The sequence below is a fragment of the Amphibalanus amphitrite genome, unplaced genomic scaffold (genome assembly GCF_019059575.1).
Source record: "Amphibalanus amphitrite isolate SeventyFive unplaced genomic scaffold, NRLGWU_Aamphi_draft 000036F_arrow, whole genome shotgun sequence".
In the NCBI taxonomy this organism is placed as follows: Eukaryota; Metazoa; Arthropoda; class Thecostraca; order Balanomorpha; family Balanidae; genus Amphibalanus; species Amphibalanus amphitrite.
The window spans coordinates 85,299-110,329 of NW_024881532.1; the positions used below are offsets into that span (position 1 = coordinate 85,299).

The 25,031-nt window shown below is 53.2% G+C and overlaps 6 protein-coding genes and 1 long non-coding RNA gene across 14 annotated transcripts in view; 6 read left to right on the forward strand and 1 right to left on the reverse strand.

The window, feature by feature from the left end:
• Positions 1-1,315, forward strand: part of LOC122371508 (arfGAP with SH3 domain, ANK repeat and PH domain-containing protein-like) — a 33,567-nt gene extending 32,252 nt beyond the window's left edge. For both annotated transcript variants that reach the window (XM_043347893.1, XM_043347887.1), the window contains exon 20: positions 144-1,315. In XM_043347893.1, the coding sequence (XP_043203828.1) occupies positions 144-263 (120 nt within the window). In that variant the 3' untranslated portion in view covers positions 264-1,315. The remainder of the gene's footprint in view (positions 1-143) is intronic.
• A 1,290-nt stretch (positions 1,316-2,605) lies between these two features.
• LOC122371524 (cell division cycle protein 123 homolog) lies at positions 2,606-8,868 on the forward strand. Of its 7 annotated transcripts, none has more exons than XM_043347954.1 (10): positions 2,606-2,648; positions 4,078-4,229; positions 4,544-4,697; positions 5,005-5,214; positions 5,497-5,611; positions 5,824-5,946; positions 6,903-7,026; positions 7,365-7,563; positions 8,164-8,274; positions 8,579-8,868. In XM_043347954.1, the coding sequence occupies exons 2-9, from the start codon at positions 4,141-4,143 to the stop codon at positions 8,212-8,214; spliced, it is 1,065 nt and encodes a 354-aa protein (XP_043203889.1). In that variant the 5' UTR covers positions 2,606-2,648; positions 4,078-4,140; the 3' UTR covers positions 8,215-8,274; positions 8,579-8,868. The 7 variants fall into 7 exon arrangements, with proteins under 7 accessions (XP_043203889.1, XP_043203871.1, XP_043203854.1 ...); XM_043347936.1 differs by lacking the exon at positions 2,606-2,648 and adding an exon at positions 2,655-2,698; XM_043347919.1 differs by lacking the exon at positions 2,606-2,648 and adding an exon at positions 2,665-2,710.
• A 3,223-nt stretch (positions 8,869-12,091) lies between these two features.
• Positions 12,092-16,606, forward strand: LOC122371561. Its single transcript, XM_043347979.1, has 3 exons — positions 12,092-13,177; positions 13,448-13,889; positions 14,841-16,606. Exons 1-3 carry the CDS (start codon positions 12,354-12,356, stop codon positions 16,032-16,034), a joined length of 2,460 nt encoding a protein of 819 aa, XP_043203914.1. The 5' UTR covers positions 12,092-12,353; the 3' UTR covers positions 16,035-16,606.
• Positions 16,607-17,117: 511 nt separating this feature from the next.
• LOC122371585 lies at positions 17,118-24,572 on the forward strand. The gene is made up of 3 exons (XR_006254757.1): positions 17,118-17,132; positions 18,673-18,674; positions 24,300-24,572. It is a non-coding gene; the product is annotated as an uncharacterized LOC122371585 (long non-coding RNA).
• Positions 17,299-25,031, reverse strand: part of LOC122371554 (huntingtin-like) — a 29,090-nt gene continuing 21,357 nt past the window's right edge. Inside the window, exon 26 of the mRNA XM_043347969.1 lies at positions 17,299-18,329. Coding sequence (XP_043203904.1) covers positions 18,201-18,329 — 129 coding nt within the window. The 3' untranslated portion in view covers positions 17,299-18,200. The remainder of the gene's footprint in view (positions 18,330-25,031) is intronic.
• Positions 20,856-22,469, forward strand: LOC122371577. Its single transcript, XM_043348003.1, has 2 exons — positions 20,856-21,026; positions 21,407-22,469. Exon 2 carries the CDS (start codon positions 21,407-21,409, stop codon positions 21,956-21,958), a length of 552 nt encoding a protein of 183 aa, XP_043203938.1. The 5' UTR covers positions 20,856-21,026; the 3' UTR covers positions 21,959-22,469.
• On the forward strand, positions 22,722-24,572 carry LOC122371569. The gene is made up of 2 exons (XM_043347992.1): positions 22,722-23,136; positions 23,560-24,572. The coding sequence occupies exon 2, from the start codon at positions 23,560-23,562 to the stop codon at positions 24,184-24,186; it is 627 nt and encodes a 208-aa protein (XP_043203927.1). The 5' UTR covers positions 22,722-23,136; the 3' UTR covers positions 24,187-24,572.

Below are 25,031 nucleotides of genomic sequence, written 5' to 3' on the forward strand. Positions count from 1 at the left end.
CGCTATACTGGTCAGTATCGTGTAACGGTTCCCCTGTCCTTGCACAGCTGACGATCTTTGCCAGTGTGTCCTCAAAGAATCGTCATTTTTATATTTACGTCCCCCATCTCCCCGCTGATGGTCTATCCCGGTTCTCCCCTCAGATAATCGTCATTCTGGCGGAGAGCACCAGTGACGAGGACTGGATGGAGGGCTGTATCGAGTCGGAGCCGCACCGGCGCGGCATGTTCCCCATGTCGTTCGTCTACATGCTCAATGACTGACCCAGGGAGATCCCGGCCGGCGCCGGCACGCACGGCCGCCGGCGCGTGGCGCTGGCCGCCGCCCGCGAGCGGCTCCGACGCGCCAGTCTGCGAGACGCGCCCTATTTGTAGTGGCGCGGTGGGCGGTCGGCGGGTCCGGCTGTCTGCGGGCACTGGCCGGCTGTCTGACCAGCGGCTGATCTACGTGTCCTGTGTGACCGACCCGGCCGTGGGTCACTGGACGTCCCCAGCAGCCGCGCGCCAGCCGAGCAGCCGCCCGAGTTGTTACGATGCGATTATGATATTTCCACAGTCTCGGCCGCGCGTCCGGTGTGACTGGGACCTGTTTGTACCTTTGGCTGGCCGTGCGCGGGCGAGCGCTGATGTCTGTATCCCTCCAGTTCCTGCTGTATTTCTGTGTACGTGTGAGCCGGCCGCGTATCGGCGGCGAGGGACGGGACACCACGCCCCCTCCTCTGCCCGTTTTTCATCGTGTTATGTCTGCATATTCTGTGTCGGCGTGCCACGCCTGACTCTGTCTGCCCACCCTGCCTCAGCCGTGCGCCGACCGCTCGCCCGCATTGCCAGCCCAGTGTTTCATGTGCATGCTTATTTATTCTTACACGGCCGTCGGGCGGGTGATCACACCGCCCGCCGACGGCTGATTTACGCGTCCATCGGCTTTACGCTGCCGGGTGGCACCGATGTTTGCGCCGGTCCGCTGCGTCGGGCCGCGCTGATCTGAATGTAGAAATATAGATAAGACGGCTGACGGGCCGACGTCCCGCTGCCAGCCGCGCGAAGCGTCCATATTACAAACTTACCCTCCGATGGACAAATAGGTCGTTGGGCTCGAGTGGCCCGCATGCAAGCGGGCATAGACCCAATCGTACGGCTAATTGTGGCTCGATGTATGCGATTTATTGTGCGGGATCGCGAGTGTCGACGTCGCCAGTCTTGTCTTTGTTACTTTTGCTGCTGCGAGCCTGTGTGGTGCGGCGCATGAAATTCCAGATACTGTGCGAGTCGGCGTGTTTAAGTCAAGACATAATATAGTATCGAGGTCCGACGTCTTTTATTTTGTGATCTCTCGTTCATACGCCCGGGCGGAGTGGGTGTGCTGTCACCGACACTGTACGTCCTACACGTCACCCAGGTGTCAGCCGGCAGGCCCGGTTCGCCGAGCATGAATGAATGGCTGAATGCACTTTAAATTCAATATAACAGCAAACTGGGCGCTGTTCGGCAGCCGGCTATTTTGTGTGCAGGGTATGACGCATTCCGCGAGCCGACGTCACGGGCGATGACGTCGGCTCGCGCGCGAGCCGAGCGCCAGCGACAAACTAACGGGAACCCTCCGACACCCTCGGGGCATAAACCGCGGAGTAGCATATTGAGCGAGTCTTATAAGGGAAATTCATATAGTTTCGTTTCTCAAATGATAATCAGGGTTTCTCTTACCTTTTCACGCATCATTTAGGCTTACCTAACACTTAAGTTGCCAAATATCTGCAATTTATTCAAACGAAGGTATTTTCCGTAAATATCAATACTATAGACCGAAATCTTTTGAATAAAAACTCCAACCAATAGAAATAAAAATAACTTATTTTATTCCAACCATTTCCTCCAAATAAACAACATAAAAACTCACTTTTACACACATCATTCATAATAAAGCATACTAACACGCCGTTTTTGACAATTGCGGCGTTGAGTGGCGCGCTGCTAGCGCTCTTTTTCGATCGCAGAGACCCTGCACGCGCGCGAGCACACTACGTCACGTCCGGGGGGCACACGTATATGAAAAATCGCAGTGACGTAACACTTTTCTCGCTTCTCATTGGTCAATAGCCCGTTGCCGGGGTAACGTGCACGTATGTGAGCGCGGGCAAGAGTACTAGCCGGCCGCCGATCAGAGGGCTGTTCACGGGCCCTGTGTGCGGTCGGACCGCACACAGCCTCGAAGCTCCGCCCACTTCGTCCCTACGTCAGCCTTCCGTCACCGCACACAGCGATCGCTGTGGCCGGTCGGGACTGGCCACAGCGGACCGTCCACCGCACGCAGCCGTGACGTCAGAGCCGCCTACCCATCCCCTACCCCCACGCCTGCTGGACGCACCGCACACAGCGCACGCAGCAGTGTGCGGTGCCCGTGAACACCCCTCAGGGCTCTGGTCGAATCGAGATAACATGTGTAGGCTGAGCAAGCACATATACACAGCCCCAAATAATAAATTGGTAGTGCTGAGCGAAAGGCAAGTGGCGCTTTTGCTACATTTAAAGTTCATCATTCTATTCTATTTTATCAAAGCATGCAAGTTGCATAGCAACCACATGCTGGAAGCGCAATTGAATCGGCTGTTGCTAGGTGACGCGCATTGTACATGCTCTTCTTGAACAGATGTGAGCTGTTTTTTGCAAGGATCTCGAGCCATGTGGCTGATGGGGCTGATGTAAACTTGGATGTAAATTTGTAATCATATTGATATCAATATCCTGTGGCATGTAAATTGCGGTGTTTGGAGTTATGTTTCCGGGCTCATTGAGGACATATTTTGATATCCTTAGTATATATCATAGTTATTTTAATGAATTTGATTGTATTTTTTTCGGATTGAAAGAGTTATAATAGAGCCAGAACTTGAACTCGGCGCTCGCTTTGTGCGTGGCTTGAGCTGTGTGACTGACCACTTACACTGAGCATGAAATAAAATCGGATCTCTTTAATGCTTTAGGGTGAGGCTTTTGAAGCTGTGAAAATTCGAAAAAATGTGTGTCTTGTTTTGTGTCACAATTAGCACCTGAAGCTTTCAAGACAAAGACTTTTATTGTTTTAGTTTCAGTCTTTGTCTTGTGCCTGCTCTAAAAATGAAAATAAATACATAAAAACATCAAATTGCTGATGCCTGATTGCATTTGCAGCCTGCTCCAATTGTGAATAACAGGTTCTGAGGCTAGTGGTGCGTTCGGAGAGCATGGAATATTCTGATTCTGGAATATTTGCCGTGCCATATTCGTAGGCGTATCTCTGAATGGCCAATCTCCTGGAAATGGAATATTCCGTGCGTATGGAATATTCCACGGATTCCATGTGGAATGTGCCACTCCAAATGCACCATAGCCTGACCAGCATAAAAGTGACCCATTGTGAATATGCATTGGCTTCTAGGCCTGAATTTTGCCAGCAATGTGAAACAAATAACAGCTGCTCCGAAAAATGAAGTCATCCGGACTAACCAAGGCCTGATGGCTGCCAAAGTTTTCACATTGCTGGTCATTTTTTCCACATGGCTGGTTAAACTTGTGACTTGTGAGAGGCCATAGACATAAAAAATACTAGCAGTTGACTGTTTTGGCTGGTGAACAATTTGCAATTTCTTTTTTGTTATAGGTGCACAACTATCCTATTTCTGAGCAAATTTGCACAATACACATGGTGGTCTTCCTACGACCTACAGCCCAACTATTACTGTTATTTCTGGATGCCACCAACATAGTTAGGTCAGGCTGGGCTCTGGCTAACTCTGTTGTGTCTCTCAGTCTCATTACTGTCTTGGCTGGATAGAGCCATATATTTATATGCTAGCACCCTAGGGCTTGGGCAAGGCTATATAAACCGGCTTGGGCCCTGGGGCCAGCTCCCTACACACAAAATCACACTTGCTGAGATCCTGCGTGCAGTCTGCTCTAAAAAAATGGATCGATATTGCCATGCTTGGCTATCTTTCCTAACAAAAGTTAGGCCCAGGGGGCAGGGACTCAGGGTCCAGTGTCTTTTTTGATGACTGATTAGATAGTGTACCTATAGTCCTATATTGTGCCTTTTTTACAGATCTATGTGACTATTAAGACTTGGTAAAGGCCAAAATAATTGTTTGCTAATGATCTGACCAGAATGATGGAGTTCACAAGAAAAGTGTCTGATGTTCTGGCATGCTCCTTCAGCAGCTGGTACCCACTTTTTGAAAAAGTCACCACAAAAAGGTAAGATATCAGACAGTGTCCTCACATATTATTGCCTGTGTGTGTTTTTTTTTTTTTGCAACATCAAGCATGTGTTTTAAAAAATGTTAGTAGAGGTGGCCATGGGGTTACCCAACTGAGGAGATTTCATGCTCCTTTGCTGTGTTCCCCCTTCACTCAGTGTGCACGTTTCATTGCCATATGAGGTGGCTGTTGGCTAGTGGAGCTGAGGTGATGTCACACAGTCCCTCTGCTCTCAGTGTGTGCATATCGTTGCATTGCCAAGGTGGAGGTGGCTGAGTTGATGTCACATTGTGTTGTTCTCCTCCACTCAGTGTGTGGGTCCCGGTGCCGGCCGAAGTGGCCGCCTACATCCGGAGCGGCGGTACGGTGGTCTCCAGCGAGGCGACGACGGCCGACACCAACACGGACGACGAGGAGGACTCGGTCGACTGGGAGGCCGCCGAGGAGGGCGCCGACGAACTGCAGGTACGCACGGAAGGGGATGAGGTGGGCCCGGGATGGGAGGGGAGGGGATCCGGACACGGGGAAGGGGATGATGGATTGAGTTGTCAGAAAGTTGGATAGGTGAAGATGAAAGATTGACATACAATTATTTTGAACTGTGATGTTGCCTGTAATAATGCTCTGAGTTTGTTTTTGCTGCAATTATACCACCTGTTTCCCTAACAAGCATACGCACTTTTAGCATTATGCCACATATTATCTCTGTCTCGTTTCGGTCTCGATGAAAATCACGATCCCGTTTATCCACCGCCGCCCCTCCCACCGTCAGCGTCCCGAGTTCGCGCCGTTCGACGCCGAGTTGCGCTCGGCCGTGGCGGCCGTGGGCGGCGCGGCCTTCGTCAAGCTCAACTGGTCGGCGCCGGCCGACGTGCGCTGGCTGTCGGTGGGCCGCGCGCTGCGCTGTCAGAGTCCAGAGGACGTGCATCTGCTGCTGCGCAGCTCTGGCCGACTGCAGCGCGACCTGTGCACGCCGTTCGAGGTGAGAGGATAGCCTCCAGCGTGTTAACTGTGTATATTTGGATTCTTGAACTTTATCAGTTAGGTGGGTAGGGGGCAGTCAGGATTCGACAAAAGAATGTGTTTATGACAGGAGAGAAGTGGAAGGTGATTGTGTAGCAAAGGCTTATCATTATATTAAGTCGTCCTTCTGGTTCGAGATAATCTCAGTGACATGCTAATTACACGCACGAGTTGCATAGCGACGTTTCCTGCCCTCGCTCCCTACTGACCGTCTCTCTCTCGTCATGTTACCCCTGTGCAGGGCTGCGCAGACGCCGGCGCCGCCTCTGCCGACCTGCACCTGGTGGTGCGCCGTTGGGAGGACATCAACCCCGCCGCAGAGTTCCGCTGCTTCGTCATTGAGGGACACCTCATCGGTACGCACTGAACCCGACAGACGGTAGCCTGAACTGTGATACCTTATTGGCGTCAGTGATTAACGTCTGACAGATAAGCGGTTTGAACATATGAATTTATTGTTTCTGAATAGGTATCGGAATTTTAAGGGCGAAATTTTCAGACTTACCCTTATGTTGCTGCATTACTTTTGCGAACATAAAACGTTATATGTTTGTTGTTGTTGTTTCAGCGATATCTCAGCGGGAAATCAGTCAGTACTTCCCGCACTTGGAGCGGGACTCGTCCAGCATCATCACAGACATTACCAGTTTTTTCAAGGAGAAAATCCAGGCCAAGTTTCCCCTGCAGAACTGTGAGTACCTACGTGTGACACAATATGTTTTTTTATTGAACTATTATTCACGGATATTATTCATGGAAAACTAATAATTGTACCTATCATACCAGTATAACGCCTTTTGGGGCGACTAACGGAGCGAGCGAGAGGGTGGGCCTTGCACGTGCGAAATTGCGAGGGGGTACCTCCAACTGACTTGTGCACAGCACCCTACTAACCGGTCTCTAGCGATGTGCCAAATTTGGGCACAATCGGCCCAGCCGTTCTCGAGATCTGGAAGCGGTACCCTGCACGTGCGCACGTGCAAAATGGGTCCCAACTGACTTGTGCACGGCACCCTTCTAACCGGTCCCTATCCATGTACCAAATTTGAGCGCAATCGGTCCAGCCGTTCCTGAGATCTGGAAACGACCCCTGCACGTGCGCACGTGCAACAGCACCCCAACTCTGGCACATGGATATGCATTGCCTAGTGGGTGCCTACCTACATGCCAACTCTCAGCGCAATCGGCCCAGTAGTTACCGAGATATTGCAACAATTACAAAAGTGACACCTCTTCGTTTTGCACGTGGCACGTACATAAGGGGTCACCCACATGCATCGGGAATAGTGCAATACTTGGTAGAAGGAATGAAGCTACCCTACAAAAATTACCGCATGTAAATCGGTCAAGTGGTTGCTGAGATATAAGCCTCGCAAAAGCGTGACCACGGCCGGCCGGCCGGCCGGCCGCTCATACTCAGAAATTTCCGTTAATCTAAGGAAAGACTACGCTCGCTTCGCTCGCTCCGTAATCACTTTTGATACCCTATTCTAGGCGTTTATTGAACTTCTAGGCGATAATGTGCATGCATTTTCTTGTTGCTTGTTGCGAGCTCTTCGCTTTAATTTACCCAGCCATATTCATTATATATCCATGCTTTCATTTAGCGGACGTTCTCGCGCTAATCCCTCCGTTTCTCTGCTCCAGACGTGTTTGATGTGTACCGGTCGACGAAGGACCACGTGCGACTGGTGGACTTTAGTCCTCTGGCGCCGCCCACCGACCCGGCCCTCTTCACCTGGGACCAGCTCACAGGAAAACACTGCCTCAGGTATGGTCTGACACCAATCGGAACGAGAAAGACACACACAATTAGTGGTTTGTGTTCGTACATAGTTCCTGCTGCCCAGTGTGGAGTGTTATGTCACGAAGCGCAGAGTTCGAGTGGTTGTTTGCTCATTGCTGCTACGTTCTCCTATAGTCCAGCTGCCCCAGAGACTGGCCGATCCTGGCGAACACTCACGACAGCTGATTTGTTAGTTTTCCACCCTAACCTAGATGTAACCTTATGTTGCTCGATATGTCCTCTCGAGACGGTGCCAAGAGCTGCTGTGCCTTATCGTCACCTCGCCCTGACCTGGCTGTGACCCTGCTTTTCCATGCGCCCAGGTGCGAGTCCGCCCCGTCGCCGGGCAGTCCGCTGTGCTTGGGCTGTGCGTCGGCCGGCGGCGCGCTGCCCGTGTTCCAGTACATCGCCGGAGCGGACAGCATTCAGCGGGCGCCGTACGCCGACGCCGAGCTGCCCTACGACGTGCACCACCTGGCGGAGAGCGGCGGAACGGCGGCCATTCTGCAACTCCTGCAGAAGGTACGGACCTTCATAACTGCCGGGAGGGGGAGGGGAGGGGGGTGAGGGTATTTTACAGCTCCTACAGAAGGTACGGGCATCTGGTGGGGGTCGGATTTACTGTGGCATCACACAGCTCCTACAAGATGTGCGGACATCTGGTCACTGGTGTGTTTGGGGGGGGGGGAGAGAGAAGGTACTGCAGCCATCATACAGCTCGTGCAAAAGGTATGGTGGAGGCTTCTATAGAGCCTTGGTGGAGGCCAACCTGCTGCAGCCACACAGCGTCTGCAGAATTAGCGTCGCTCTCAGGCTTTACAACATTTGGTATTTTGCCGTGTTATCCTGCCCAAAGCAGTACAGGAAACATTTGACGGGGCTCTCACGTCAGGATGTTATTTGATAATGAAATAAAGTATTTACTGGGCTTTTGAAGATCACTGACGATGACGATGTTTCCATTCCTCTTGTTATTTAGAGCACTTGATCAGACGCATAGCTCTTGGCTCGGTTGGTGAGTTCAGTAATAATATGCATTGTTTGTGTCTGCTGGTTGTCTTGTGCATTATGTGGTTCCGGGTGACTCACCCACTGACCGCTGCCTGCTCTGCTATTCGGCAGAGTCAGAACCTGGGCAAGTCGGACCAGAGCACTGATGACGAGGACGGCTGACGGCGCCACCGCGGCTGTACTGTGACAGCTGCTACCGGCTGACGGACCGCGACTGACGGGGTGAGACTGACGCCCCCCCCCCCCCAACTCTCCGGGGTTGTTGCAGCTGTGACTGAGAATTCTGGCAACAATACTGCTGTCCACTGTGGGTGATTGTGGTGCAGGTGATCGGTGCAGTCATGTGACGGTCAATGTGGGATAACACGGGTACTTTAGATTTAATGAAGAATCGTTTTGGTTCCATGATGTGCTTTATCAGGAGCTTGTTAATTAATCACTGGTTTGTCAATTGGTGCGACTGATCGCTGACCCGATGCGGTGTGTGACAGTGTCTAACGTGTTTCTGCGTTTGTTCCGGCTGTAGGTGGAGGCAGTCTTGCGGTTGTAGCGATCATCCACAGCTACTGCGTCCGGATCTCAAGGTGACTTATTTTGCCATCACACGTGCGATCTCCTCACCCCAGCCGCAAGCGAGATATTGGTGCTGCCCATCGGCCAAACCCGACACCTGCTGGCTTGATAGTATCGTTAATATTGGAACGTTCAGACGTGTTGCACGTTTTGTTGACTATGTAACCTGGGATCAGGAACATCAATAACAGCGTAACGCATTTCATGGCCGGAGACTGAGTCAATACAACGTTGGTGCTATCATTTTCGCTTTACCAAGGAGTGTTGTCTCGCACCACACACTTTTTGCAAAATAAATAACAGACAATTTTAGATTGAGACATTCGTCACGACAGAGTGCTAAAAACGAGCAAAACAAGCAGATGAATGCTCAGCTGAAGCGCTACGCATTGCATTTGTCGTACCACACATTGTGTCCCAAGGAGACGGTCATGCTCAGCCCTTTTAAATGTTGTGTGAAAGTTAAAACACCTTCTACATGTCGGCGGAGACGCATAGACCGAGCATGCCTATAGAGTCCGGGTGTGCTTTTTGGCGTCGCACAACAGCACCAAACACTGTCTTTTTCAACCGAGAAACCGCACTGACTCTTGCCGATAGCATATTCAATTTAAATATGTAATCGCCACGCCATGTGTGGATCGCCCACGATCGTAAATACATACATACAATTCATACATACATACATACATACATACATACATACATACATACATACATACAATGAATAGCAGGTTCTCATCAGTTGTTTACATATGACGCTATGTCAATATCCGACGGATGATTATTGTAATTATAGCAGGCGATAGTTTTGGCTTTACCCTGATCCCCTCATTCATGAGCACGCGAATTGCATCTCCTAGATGGGACTTGGCTTCCGCCAGTCTTATCGCTCGTGTTGTTGTTTTGCCAGCCGCGAACGTGTAAGGGGGGGAGGGGTCCGTTGGATCCCCCCCTTGCCGTTTAGCCCCTGATCGAGCTAGAGCTTCGTGGAAAGAATGAGCGTGTTGCCCGTGACGAGAGGATGCCGATGATACCTAACTTTAGGGACCTAGGTCATTGACCTGACCTTCCAGGTCAGGTCAATGACCCGAAAGTCGAGAAAATCGGCACATGTAGGACGTTGTTAAGTGCTGTCGGGTTTTCGGGGTGCTGATCACGAATATCATGTTAGTTTTGATCACAGATGATGTCTTCATGCATTTAGGCCAGGCTGGGTCAGGTCAGGTCAACCAGTAGGGGTTCTCCCGGGTATTCGTAGTACGAGTCAGCTGCCTCTGACCAGGGTTGTGCTTGACTCATAAGTCGAGTCAGAAATTTGACTCAACTCTGACTCAAATGAGTCATATTTGAGTCGAGTCCCCCCCAACCCCACTCAACAACTTTTTATCTGAGTCAATTTTGAGTCAACTCACTTGACTCAACAAAAAAAAAATCGAGTTAAGTTTGAACTTTGAGTCGACTCATATTTTCATTGAGCCGCTTGAGTCATGAGTCGAGTTGAGGGAAAAATCAGCTCCTTGTTGAGTCAGAGTTGAGTCAGGGCTTTCTGAAGTTCAATGATAAGTCGAATCGGCATTTTTTTTTATTTTTTAGTCGAGCACAGCCCTGCCTCTGACAGCTTCGTTACATATTACGAAGGCACGAAAACTACTTCGGAAATGTTCAAATGGTTGCCAAATTCGAAATCAGCTCCAAAAACTAGCATAGATACATGTAAAACTCGAAAAAGTGAACCGAGGTCATCAAAGGTCAATGACCTGATCAGACCTTCAGGTGACCTTGACGTCCACCTTAATGCATGGGATTTCCACCTTAACCCTCGCCCGTATTGGGGGGTCGAACGGACCCCCTCGGTTTTTCGCGAATAACTCGCGTAAAAAAACGGCCGATCGCGACGAAACTTTCAGTACCCTCGCGTTAATCAATTTTACACCTAGGTACCCTGAAAATTTCATGACCCTGACCCTAATGACCTTTGACCTGTGACCTACTTTTCGAGACCATGTTTGTCCGGAATCGCGATTCGGCGTATGTGGGCTCGCATTAGCCGCGCGTTTGCAGACTTTTCGTGGTTTTAAGCGTTCGCACATGAAATATGATGTTGCTCCCATGCATTAGGGTCAAGGTCACGGGAAGGACAGGTCAGGTCATTGACCTTTGATGACCTCGGTTCACTTTTTCGAGTTTTACATGTTTCTAGGCTGGTTTTCGGAGCTCAATTGAATTTAGCAACCATTTGAACATTTACGATGTAGTTTTGGTGCCTTCGTAACATGTTACGAAGCTGTCAGAGGCGGTTGCCACCTACTATGAATACCCTTACTGGTTGACCTGACCTGACCTGACCTGACCCGACCTGGCCTGGCCTAAATGCATGACGACATCATCTGTGATCAAAACTAACATGATAATCGTGATCAGCACCCCGAAAAACCCCATAGCAGCCACGCTTTACGACTTTCTAACAGGTCCCGATTTTCCCGACTTTTGGGTCATTGACCTGACCTAGAAGGTCAACCGATGACCTAGGACCTTAAAATTGGGTATCATTGGCTTCCTCGCGTCACGGGCAACACGCTCGTTTTTTTTTCTGCGAAGCTCTAGCTCGATCAGGGGCGAAACGGCAAGGGGGTCCAACGGACCGGGGGTCCAACGGCAAGGGGGTCCAACGGACGGCGAATGTTAAAACAGTATGGGCCTGTCACGCTGCGAAATATGCCGGTTGGCATGCCGCAGCATGTATTCTTGTGTTTGTCCATGAAATGAGGAGCACATTGACGTGTCATAAGTATATCATAACGCAATGTACTCGGTTTTACATGCAAATTTAAAGTGAGAACGAACTTATGGGACACCCTGTACACCGAATCTCTATTCCGACCAAGCATGGTCTCGAGAATTATGTCGTAGGTAGGTCAAAGGTCATTTTGGTCAGGGTCATGAAATTTTCAGGGTAGGTGTAAAATTGATCGATCCGAGGGTACTGAAACTTTCGCCGCGATCAGCCGCTTTTTACGCGACTTGTTCGCGAAAAACTGAGGGGGGGGGGTACGTACGACCCCGCTATATATGTATTTACATTTCGCCCTTACTATCTGTTATCATTTCATTTTGCTTGACGTGATTTGATTGCTTTCATCATTTTTTTTTTCGTTGCAGCTCGGTTATGGTCAAGGTCGTTGGAAGGCGATGAAATGTTGAATATCTATAGCTGAAGTAAAAATCTTATTTTTCCCCTTGAGATGATTATTGCTTTAATGTTATTGATCTGTTATTGCTCATTTTGCATTTCATGTAAAAAAATTGTTCCTTTTTTGTGCACGACATGACCAAAAAGACTAGGCGAAGCGAAGTAGCTAAGATGCCGTGAATAGGTACCTTTCGAAATTTTGACCTAAATTTGATCACGACGCCTCTAGATCGTTTATAATATAATTGCAGGAGCCTGTACAGCAGATGCGCATGGCCGAAGAAGAAGAGTGTTGCATTAAAAACGAGACTGTGGGCAATGTCCTATTCAAGGTCAATTTACTGTACTTTCGGGCCTTGGGTTTACTATCCTGCTTAATTTTGTTAAATTTTTATCATTCATTTTTTGCTATTTTTTTTCATTGTCGCTTTTTCACAGTCTATTGCGTTGCTAGGACTCATTGAACTGGCTTGTTCTGTTCATTTCTACTCTTTAATTTTGCATCCGGGTATGAGCGTGTTCAAAGTGCTTTAAAATGTTTGGTCTCGGAAATTCGTATGCTAATTCAGTTATATGCATTGCATGCGTGCTGATATCGATCGTTCCAACAAAAACGTCAAATCGAACTGATATAATTGCCAATGAATCAACAACTCACGGAGGGGAAGAACCAGAATCCGGACCGGAGGAAACTGAGGATGACGAGAATGTGGCTCCTTTCACAAATTCTAAACGCAACGCTGGAGGGATGAGAATGTCAGCTCTGTGGCCGGCGGGAATTGATGGATATCCCGTTATCCCAGTATATCCAGCAGCCAGTTCTTGGTTTGACCAGCCACATAGCACTCTCCTCAGTCGCATCTTTTTCTATATCTCTCATAAAACATGCATTAAGTTTGAAAAGAAGGGAGTGAAGGATGACTGTTTTTTCTCCGTTGATGACCCTAGCATCTGCGTATATGCTGATGGGAAGGGGCACACCTGCTACACCGACGAGGTTGGGTACGACAAAAACATCGAGCAGACTGGTCAGCCGCGGATCCTGCGCATGCCCACTACCGGTTGTCCATTCCACGAGGGACTGCAGAGTTTCGCGCACCTGCTGGGTTTGCTGCCCGAACACCGGCGCAATGACCGCGACCGCACGTTCAAGGTGATGGTGACTGCTCTGGGCTCCGACCAACTGCTGTTCGCGCAGGGACGAACGGCCAAGTGCGAGGACTACGTGGACGATGAGTCGCCACTCGACCTGTTCTCCGTGTCCGGCTTCGACACGTCGGCGAGCACGCTGCGCCACGGCGCCATCGAAGACATGCAGGCCATCGAGCACGGCATGGTGATGGCAGTTCGAAACATTCGGTACGGATATTGCGAATGACGCATGCTTTCAGCGTGGCTATGTTCATCGCGTTTGCTATTGACTATTGTAATTTTACAAATACGAAACTCGTTCAAACTTTATAGGTAGTCCCGCAGAGGCATTGTCCAAATCGGTTGTTGGGTATATGACTGGTGTTGGATGAATGTCTTGTTGTTTGCTGTCAATAGGTGTAGTAAAGTAATCTTGGGTTCACCCATGGGCCACTTCCGCTCCCCACCGATATTAAATCACATCCCTTTACCCGTCAGCCACCAGTGGATTATCGACTACAAACGTCAGCGCGACATGGGCTTCTCGTTTTACGATCATCGCGACCTGGTGCGCGCCTACGACTGCGAACGGGTGTGGAATTGTACCGACAAGGAGCCGTGTGCAAACGGCGGCTTCCACGACCGGCTCTGTAAGTGCGTGTGTCCGCCGGGGTACGGCGGCGACACGTGCACGAGGCGCACCTGGCCGGCCGAGGGCGACCCGCTGCGCTCCAACTGCTCGGTGAAGCTGCGCAGCCAGTCTACGTTCACACTGGCCGAAATCGGCCTGCAGTACGACGGCAGCTCGTTCTACGCCTGCGACCTGACGCTGATGCCGCCCGGCTGTATGAGGCCGCTGATCCTGGTCAACACCAGCTCACTGCGCCCGCTGCGCAGTAGGAAAAACAGTGACCTGTGGGGCATTGCCCCCTGGGGCCCGGTGAGTGCTGGTGCCGGTAGGTTGCCGTTTTACCGAGTTGGGGAGTCGAGAGGTCACGACCTTGACGAGGTCGCACGCAATTTATCTCCTCGCTTATCGAGTTTGTCTGTTCCATCGAAGTTGCTTTTTTGGCACGTTAACATGCATCTTTAAATTTTCGAAATAACATTTACATTCTCCAATCTCCAGTAGGAGCTGCAAAGTTATGAACCAGTATAACGCCTTTTGGGGCGACTAACGGAGCGAGCGAGAGGGTGGGCCTTGCACGTGCGAAATTGCTTGGGGGTACCTCCAACTGACTTGTGCACGGCACCCTACTAACTGGTCTCTAGCGATGTGCCAAATTTGGGCACAATCGGCCCAGCCGTTCTCGAGATCTGGAAGCGGCACCCTGCACGTGCGCACGTGCAAAATGGGTCCCGACTGACTTTTGCACGGCACCCTACTAACCGGTCCCTAGCTGTGTACCAAATTTGAGCGCAATCGGTCGAACCGTTCTCGAGATCTGGAAACGACCCCTGCACGTGCGCACGTGCAGCAGCACCCCAACTCTGGCACATGGATATGCATTGCCTAGTGAGTGCCTACCTACATGCCAACTTTGAGCGCAATCGGCCCAGTAGTTACCGAGATATTGCAACAATTACAAAACTGACACCTCTTCGTTTTGCACGTGGCACGTGCATAAGGGGTCACGCACATGCATCGGGAATAGCCCAATACTTGGTAGAAGGAATGAAGCTACCCTACAAAAATTACCGCATGTAAATCGGTCAAGTGGTTGCTGAGATATAAGCCTCGCAAAAGCGTGACCACGGCCGGCCGGCCGCTCATACTCAGAAATTTCCGTTAATCTAAGGAAAGACTACGCTCGCTTCGCTCGCTCCGTAATCATTGCGCACACTTCATTCGTTCACTGGTGCCGCTTCAACTATGCCATTTCATTTACAGGTTCCGGATACGATTTATCACAATTGGTGTGAACTTTACTTCACTTTGTTGCTGAAGCACTCGGCACTGGGTTGGCGCACCTACTGCTTAGATTACTTCTTCAACGAAGAAACTCTGTTGTTCATGTCTCACGCCAGCACCAGCCACACGCTGGGCTACATGAAAATGCACGCTCCGGACCAAAAGAAGTTTGAGATGATCGCCAACATCTTTTTCAACGTTACATTCCAGGAGGTGCCCGATTGTGGCAAAACAGGCGCGCGCGACAGAGGCGGCGCCAGCATCCATTACATCGGCTACACGGTGATGACGGCTGTGTTCTGTTTCGTGAACGGCATGATGTTGAGTATCGCTGTTTGGGTGGTGTCCCGGGCGCTGTGCGCCGGCCGGCACTGCGGACACCGCGGCGGCTACTCGTCACACGAGCTCAGCCTGGCCTCGTCCAGCTCGTACGAATCGATGGAGACCCCGCCGCCGTCTCCGCTGCCGCTGCCTGCGCCGCAGAGTCCCGTGCCGAGCCAGCCGCCGCGCCAGCCCTCGCCGGTGCGGGCACCGCCGCCGCCGCCGCTACCCGCCATCCGCCTGCCGACACCCGAGATCCAGGTCTCGAACTCTCTGGCTCCGGCGACCCCGCAGAGCGGCTCGGCCTCGCGCTGGTCTCCCGCTCCAGGGGATACCCACCGTCCTCCGTCGGCAGAGCGGCCGATGCGACCGACGCCCCCGCGCGAGCCGGACCACCAGCAGCAGCAGTATTATCAGCAGCGGCAGCAGCAGCCGCAGCAGCAGCAGCTGCAGCTGCGTCTGCCTCCCATCGACGAGCAGCAGCAGAGGCTGTCGCCGCGCCAGGGCGGCCTGCGCGCCTCGTTCATGCAGTGGGGCGGCGCGGCGCTCAGCAGTCTGAGGGCCTCGTTTGTCGGCGGGATGCGGGAAGAGCCACCGCCAGTCCGCGGAGGAGCACGGCCTCCGCCGCCCCAGAGGAGGCCCCAACCGCCTCAGGGAAGGCCTCCACCGCCGAACGGAAGACCTGCGCCGCCCCAGGGCAGGCCTCCGCCGCCCCAGGGACGGCCACGACCGCCGCCGCAGGGTGGTGGGCGGCCGCCGCCTCAGCGAGGGCGTCCCCCCGGGCCAGGCAGGGCGGCACCGCGGTACAAGACGGCTCCCTCGCGGCCCGGGCCCAGGCGGGCTCCGCCGTGAGCTGGACGGTGTCGCCCGACTGGTAAAACTTAAGGCAGGCGGCGCTCTGCGGCCTGCGCTGATAGGAGCGCTCGGCCCGGGGCCAGCCAGCAGGCCGAGGGAGGAGAGGATGTGAGAAGACATGCGGGTGACGAGTTTTACATTGCGCGGCTGTGGGACATCGACAGAACATCAGTGGATGAAGACATGACGCTTTAACAGGCGTGGGACTATTAGTGATTGGATTTGACAGATTTTAATTGGTGATGGTGAAAACTGTTGCGATCCCTCACCATGTACAGACTGGGTTTGGTGTTTGTGCCGTTCCAGTTGAGACCAATAGCTCAATTCAGGTACTTGTGCACGTTTTGCACTGGGATGGATATGAGCTCAATTTTTATACCTGAGTAAGTTTGTATAGACTATAGACCTAAAAGAATGCTTGTTTGCGATATTTGATGCAGATTGCAGAGCGCTTTCGCGCGGTACGGCTGGAGCCTGGAGGTGACTGGAACCATAGACCGGCCTCAGGTTGTCGTGCTCATTTGTTCTGGACTATTTTTGAAAACTAAAATCAAAATCACATTAGCTCCTACCTACTTTGCCGGGTCCAGCCGAACGTTTCCTTTTTATGGGCAAGGGGTCTTTGGAATTGATAGTGGAAATTTGTTGAGCTATGAAGTTAGTTTGAACATTCACCGAAGAATGGGTGTGCAGTGTACACTATATGTATTACGCTCTTTGGGAGGTCTAGTTCTGCGGCATGTGAGATTGCTAGGGCACTGGGCCTGACTAAAGGCCGCCCCACACTGGACCTCGCATGCGGGTTGCGAGTTTTGGGATTTTCGTTTCTTTAAAAATTAAGAAAACACTATGTTGAGTGACCCTCACCACTATGTAACAAGCGAGTCTGCATGTTTTTCGCATGCGAGCCAACTTGCATCGCATTTCAAAAGTTGATTTTGGTCAACTTTCGATTTTCCTCGCTGCGAGGGCTGCGAGTTTTGGTGTGTTTTGTTGAGGTCGAATTTTGGTTCTTTGTGCTGTTATTGCGATAATATGCAATTTTCTGAGGGTGTACCGGCTTCACTGCATTCATGTAGTGACCATCAGAGAATAGTTTGATCACTCCATGAATGAGTATTATACCCGCGAATCCAAAACCTGCAGACTCGCCACCCGCAATCCCGCATGCGAGGTTCAGTGTGGGACGGCCTTTGCTGAGCTAATGCCGTTTCTGAGGACATCCAGCGAGCGCACAGTCATCTTCCAACAACAGACTGCATTCAGTTTCACACGGGATATATTTCGACATAGTGTCGTCTTTCCTCACACGGCTGGGTTCCACCGATCGAGCTGGCCAGTGACAGCCCCCTTAGTTTCGACGCTCATTAGCCCAACCGATCCCCCACCCAGTTCAGCTAACCAAACAGACAACAGACAACACAACAGTCACCGGCTCTGTAAATAAACGACACCGACTCGCGAGTTTATCACAGTGACAAAGGAAAGCAGGATGCGGTGCGCCGCACGCAACAAAAGTCATCGTTCTCGCGCCGGTCATATCACAAACGCAGCTGTTGTGGGTGCGAGGCTAAATCAAGGGCCAAGGCGACACACTGTCGGGTGGGACGGTCTGTCCTGAAGCGAGCTGGATGTGCGAGAAACAAACGAGATGCCGCAAGTGTCGGGCAAGTGTCGGGCATGGGGCCTACTAACAGAGGACTTTCCGGGCTCCGGTGCTCCCGATATTGGCACAGAACACACACTGGGAGATGGATGGTGGTCTAGGAGGACCACATGCCAGCACGCCACATTGGTTAGGATAAATACTCTGAATACCGCCTCTGGTGATCGACTTGTCCAACGGCCAGCTCCCGGTCTCCAGATAATATACATATACGGATATACCGACTACTGTTGATTCAACAGCTCACTCACTACACTACCTTCGAACTACCAGCATCTAACGCCCAGAGGGGCGCAGATCAACTCAGGTCCCTTCGAAAATACAGCGCCCGCCTCCCTCCGAGTAGGGTCAAAATATTGGCACCGGAACTCTGGATCTCTAACCTACGCCGAGCCTCACAGTATACCCTGTATCCTCAGAGCTCAGCAGCACAGTGCCCGTCTACACTACCGTCTACTCTTTACCTCCCTCAGAGAGACGCCACCTCCCCCGCCCGGTCAGCCGCTGGTGGCCGACACGGTGCTGCCATCTGTCAGCGTCAACAGCAGCTGTTTGTACGTGGGGTCGCCGCCAGATGCCGGCGTCTCGACAGCTGCGATGAACTGGCGCCGCTGAGACTCCGACAGCTGAAACAAACGAACACGGGGATGAGCGATGCAATGCGGCACTAATGCAGAAGGGCACGGGACGAGAGAAACGATGTATATGAAAATTACAGACTAAAGGAAAGCCGAAAGCGTATGGTCGCTTCCGTGTTGACACGGCTGCGGCACCGTTGCCAAACATTTCTGGTAATTACAATCCACATCAGCCACAAACATGCGACGTTTTTGTCCTGTCGACCGTTCCACCGCAGACCGCGCCATCGCCACAGCACCAGCCCTGTCGCCGGTACACCGCCACAGCTGTGTCAGGGCGATTTATCGCTCGGTGTCGGTGCCACAATGCCAGTACAACACCAGCTGAAAGTGGTACAGAACAGATCCGGAATGGCCCGGGGGGTGACGGATGGGAGGTGACACTGACATCGCCGTGAGGCGCTGCAGGAACGGACACCTGTGGCGGACTACCAGACAGACCCTCCCCCTCCCCTCCGTCCCTCTCCCTCCCTCAGGTGTGAGCTGTCCGGGGGCCGGCTGACGGATGGTGACAATGGGAAAGAAAATGGATTGTACATACGGCAGAGTCACATGGGACGTGATTCATAACAAATGCACATGATGCACTGTGTCACAAACAGCACCCAGTAAACATGCCGACGTCGGCCCGACGTCGGCCGACGTCGGGGTGACGTCGGCAACTCGGCATCGGCATGCCGACGTCGGCCCGACGTCGGTCCAAACTCGGCACGACGTCGGCTGGATGTCGGATATGCCCGCATGTTCCGACGTCCAGCCGAGGTCCAGCCGACGTCGGGCCGACGTCGGACCGAGATCAATTGCTGAGGTCCAGCCGACGTCGGGCCGACGTCGGGGCGACGTCGGACCGACATCGGCCGCTGTTTTGACCGTTAAAATAATATAAAATACATGTTTCGTGTTTCATAAAGAGCTTCTGTATTCAAAATATCCTCAGGAAACTCAAATCTTCCTCCACGCCGCAACCCCCTGATCCGGACTGGACGGGAAACTTTATCCCATTCCCATTTGGGATTGCCCGTAAGCCGAGCTCGCCCGTAGCCGGTTGCGGTGAGTGCTTGGGGGCTGCTCGGCCTATCCTTTGGTCAGGCTCAGCCCCGGCAACTCACCAGGGCCGGGCCCAGTTCATATAGAAAGGCCAGTCGGCAAGTGTCACTTTGCCAAAGTGCCACTTATCAAAGGGACACTGTAAGCCGGAACTGTATTTCCACTGCCGCGGTCGGCATGGCACAGTGCACAGTGCACACCGAACGACGCGCAAACCCGATCCTCCCCTCCGCCTGACTCCCACTGCCCGGCGGCCGCTGCAGATGGCCCTCGCCGCTGCCGGCCGCCGGCACATCCGAACCTTGACCCGCCTGCGCGCGCGCCAACATGAGCGAGCCGGCGAAACAGATCAGCGCTGCCAGTACACAGTACAACACAGTACAGACACTTTGGGAAACGTTGGTGCATGTGTGTAAGAGTGGCTATATGAATCCATTGTGGGGTCGCCCTTTACGTAACAGCAATGGGACCAGGGACTCTATATGAACTGGACCCAGGGTGCTCGCCAAGAAGACCAATGTCTCCATCCTATGATCCTTCCGGGTCTGAAATAGTCTTGTCAGACCGAAAGGGCATAACCCAACAAAACAAACCAAATTAGTTAGCTGGATGCGTGGTGTAGTGGTTAGCGCACTAACCTCGTGTTCGAATGACACGTGGTTCGAATCCCATCGCCGGCTGCTGCTTTTGGCGTGTTGTCCCAGTAAACATGCCGACGTCGGCGACTGGGGGGCTCGAATCCCGCCTCCGGTTGATATTTTTGACGCGTTGTCCCAATAAACATGCCGACGTCGGCCCCGTCGGTCCAACGACAAACGATCTCGTCAACCTCGGCAAACGATCTCGGCCCGACGTCGGCTCGACGTCGGCTGGACTTCGGCTGGACGTCGGAACATGCGGGCATATCCGACGTCCAGCCGATGTCGGGCCGAGGTTGAACCGACGTTGGGCCGACGTCGGGCCGAGCCTCGGCCCGACGTCGGCATGTTTACTGGGCAGTGTGTCATAGAGTTGCGAAATTCACATCACATCACCTCTCCGTGCTACACCATCCCAATCCAAGCAGTCCACAGCTCAGGCGCAACATATGATTAGTTCACGTGAAAGATATTTCTGATAATGGCGATGCCGATGACCCTCCACGATGAAACACCAAACTCTCGACTGAACAGTCTTTCATCGTGATGACCGCTAAAAGGTCGACTCAACGGCTCGCGACAAGCTGTCTGCCGCATCGACCAGCAAAAACGTACGGGACCCCTCGGTGCGTGTCGACCGCCGATAGCAGCGGGCGCCCGCAGCGTCGATCCTCCCCCCTCTTACCCCCTCTCTCCAGTCGACCGACGGAAGGGCGTGGCCTTGAGGCACCCAACCGGCGATATGACGTCATACAGGACCAGCGCCGCCGGGCGCCGCGCAGTTTGGCAAAAGCGGTGACTCAGAGGGGCGGGACCCGCGTTAGCGTGGATGACGTCACACGCCTGATGATCAGTCTCTGAGGACGGAGTGGCCGACAGCTGCGGCAGCGACGGCGGTGCCAGTCGTGCCAGTTGTGGTAGAGAGGTTGTAGCGGAAGGGTGTGGCACGCGCACAGGCCCGTGATCGACGCTGAGGGAAGACTCCTCGATCAGAGACAAGGTGAGGCGGCAGAGGAGCTGTTAAAGGGCGGAATGCAAGGCCATGCGAAATGGACGGTAGGCTAGGCCAGTTCCATTATATTTTCTTAAGTTTGAAGGTGAAATCGCGGACTACTTTTTTGTCACTCGGCCATGAGTGCACATTATGTTTTAAAAAACGAATCACGTGCTTTTTAAGACTTTGAACATACGGTCACAGCCAGGCCGATGCGTGCTTTCTTAGCACAAGTGCCTTAAAAACGCCTCAAAAACGACTAGCATACTCTGTTTGGGTATCATTCCAGCGAGTTTCCTCAATGGACGTTATCTGTCCGCTGTGTCCACGTCCCACGCCCTTCTCCACCGACCTCACCCGCTGACACCGCCCCGGTCCCCCTGCAGATGTCCTCCGGAAGCGGCGTGCCGGCCGTACCTGGCGTGCTCAGCACGGCACAGCACGTGGACGAGTTCCTGGCGCTGTGGCGGCGCGTGCTCGCCTGGGACGCCGCCGACGGGCTGAGCCCTCTGAGCGGTCCGCACACCGTGCTGGTCGTCACTGACGGCGGTCTGTGCCGGATCCGACCCTGCGACGTCTCCGACCCGTTCATGGTGGACCAGCAGCTGCAGCGAACTCTGCTCCGTCGGCACGTGATCACCGAGTCGGTACCGCCCGCCGACAGCAGGTTCGCCGCCGACGGCCGGGCGGCCACCCTGGCCGGGGAGGAGGTGAAGCTGACAAAGCTCGGCGACGACCCGGCGTTCTGTCTCGGCGACTCGCCGCCGGCCGTCGCCAGCCGGCCGCCGCTGCAGGAGGGAGACGTAACGGTCTACATCGTCGAGACGCCGTTCGTCAGCTGCAGCGAGGTGTCGGACGCCATCGGTCGGCACCCGCAGACCAACCCGTTCTGTCCCCCCGGGCCTCCCGAGCCGCCCGTGCCGGAGCCGAAACAGTAGGGGCAGCGGTCCGTAACAGCCAGGAGCGACCCGTCGCAGTCAGGAGCGGCATGTCCCAGTCATGAGTGACACGTCGCAGTCAGGAGCGGGAGGGTGGGGCGGGGAAAGATTTGGCAGGGAGCGAGGGTTTCCAGTCACGGAGGTGAGGGAGGGGCTGCGACTTGCGGAAACCTCCACCCACTTTTGGTTTTTTGTGGGTCTGTGAAGTCCTATTGCCATTATCAACACAGGGACGAGCCTAGATGTAACACAAATGGCCAACTATCACCTTTGCAACAGGGTTTTGGGGCTCGGATGAAAAACAATGGAGGCCTGCTCGGTGGATGTTGCATGTTGTTCCATTATGCTGTGTAAAAACCAGTGCGGTTAGCTATTCCTAGTCATATGCGCGCGTGATTCGTCATAATAACTGAAATGGCAAAAAGTGGCCTTTATTGTCACGTAAATTTCATTGTCGTACTCTACCAACGTAAATACTTTCGCCATTGAAGACAAATACATAATAAACTCGGTATGTCAGACTTTTCGCTCTTCGAAGCACGCACCGATCTCCGACACACCCAGACGCCATCCCCGCCCCCACGCCTTGGCCCCCACAGTCAGCCAACGGGCGACATTTATGCCGTCCGCTGTACCGGTCGGCGGTCCGACAGAATCTGTTTGCAACCCCCGCAGACGGCTCTGTTTGCAGCGCCGGTTGCGACCTTGAAATGACCTCCGACAACAATCCCTGTTGCCAGCTGCCCGCTGCCGAATACCTACCGTCCTCTCACTGCTTTCGGAGTGCATTCACTGAGCTGTTGCCTTTTGTACTGCGTGACTCAGTTTTGCTTTGGGCACCGCATTTTTGTTGTGCGAAAGTTGGGAAGTAACGTTGGGGCCACCAGCCGGTACCGATATGACGTCACCTTGCCCCGACGGTGGCGTCGCACACCCAGCATTAGGGCGGTGGCCGGCCGGCCGCCGGGCTGGCCTTGGCTGCAGCCGACGACTTGCATGGCGGGGACGGGGGCCCGCTGCAGCGGGTGGAGACAGTCTCCAATGGGCGGACGGAGAGCTGAGTACCGTTCGAACTGCCGGTCTGATATTGGCGCTGGGACTCCCTGAAGAGCGGAGACTTGACAGTGCGGCTAACGAAGGCGGCGTAGCGCGGCGTTCACCGAGCAAAACTGATCGAGGTAGGTGGACGAATGGCTTCGCAATACTTACTGTGACTTACATAGTGTGGAGGCTTGATTCAGTGTTGACTTCCACGGCGAACGTTTTTAATCAAAATATTAATTACAATCGAGGAAAGATCTCAGCTTGAACCTTGTGATAGTTATTAAATTATTAACAAGCTGGCACTCATGTACTTCAGTAACGTAAATAATGCGACTGAAATGAAGGTCCTAATGTTCGATTGAGTCCTGTATTTGTTCACAAAGCTAAGTATCATTTCTTTCTCACGAATGGCACAGTAAAAAAATCACGAAATTCGTTTGGATTTGCTCGTATGAATAGGTAATTCACCCTACAGTTTATACTGATCACGCTAAAAAGAATATCACATCTTTCCAGGAAGTTAACCAGATAGCTGAGACCCCACCATTCCATTTCAGATGTCGGAGAGTCATGGGGTGCCCGAGATCCCGGCCGGCCTCCTGTCGGGGCTGGCCGAGGTGTCTTTTGAAGACAGGATGCTGGGTCGCTCGCCCGACGACGGCTCGGGGACGGGCGCGTTCGTCCGCATCTGGCGCTCGGTGCTGGAGGAGGACAAGTCCGCCGGTCTGGTGCCGTTCCCCGGGCCGTTCACCGTGCTAGCCGCGTCAGAGGACGGTATGCGACTGGTCGTTCCCTGTGACCTGCCCAACCCGTTTCGCGGCGACCCGGAGTTTCAGCGGGCCTTCATACGGCGTCACGTGCTGACAGAGACGGTGGAACTGACCGATGGACGGTTCTCATCGGGCGGACAGGCCCGACGGCTGGACGGTGGATATCTCAGCCTCTCCATGGACGAGGGGAGGCCAGCGTTCGTCCTGGATGACAGGCCACCGCAGGTCGCCACTCCAGTGCCGGAACAGGACCCCAAGGCCACGGTGTACACCATCGATATACCGCTGATGACGTTTGACGAGATCATGGAGGGGATACGCCGCCTGAAACCGCGCCCCTGGTTCTGCGGGCGACGGCCAGGATTGGACGAGGGCGACGAGCCGTCGGCGCCGGACCCAGAGGAGAATCAGTAACGAGCCCAGAGAGGATCAGTAACGAACCCAGGACAAGATCAGTGATGGACCCGAGAATCAGTGATAGATCCGGGACAGGATCAGTGATAGATCTGACCCTGGGACAAGATCAGGACTCGGAAAAGCATCAGTGATGGTCCAAGGAGAGGATCAATGACGAACACAGGGTCGCTCCAGCGGGCAGCACCTGAGCAAGGGCAGGGCTGCTATCTTTCGATGAAGGCTGCACGCGCTAACTGCTTATGGAAAACTCCCATAATTCCAGCTCTTAATTAATCAATAACAAAGAAGGATTAGAAAGTCGATCACTTGTAGACTGAACATAACCGACTAGCGCTGCATACCTCATACGCCGACCGAATATTAATACATGTCTCCACGACCTCTCCCAGACTGTCTGCTGGCATTACAAAACACCGCGCCACCGCTGGATGTCAGCCCGACACTCAACAGTCGGTCGAAGTGGGCAGTTGAGCGGAACATAGACTAGCAGAGACACCAGAGTACTGCACGTCAACGCATGTGAGCCTGACGGCCATGGTGAGAGAGTGACTAGACTTTCATAGACATGCCACATAGACGGACGTCAGTAGCGGCGGAACACCCTCAATTAAGGGGGACACTGCCGACTTTCGGTCCCATTCTTTCCATGCAACACCCACAGAGCTAATGTTAAAATGCAAAAAGCAAAGGGGGGGGGGGGCACGGTGCCCCGGTGCCCTCCCCGTTCCGCCGCCTATGACGGACGTAAGGATCCAGAGCAACGCATGGTCACCAGACACCAGCCGCTGTATTTAAATGGCGACCCTTCGCAGTGGGGCCTGGGTGGCAGGCAGACACTCAGA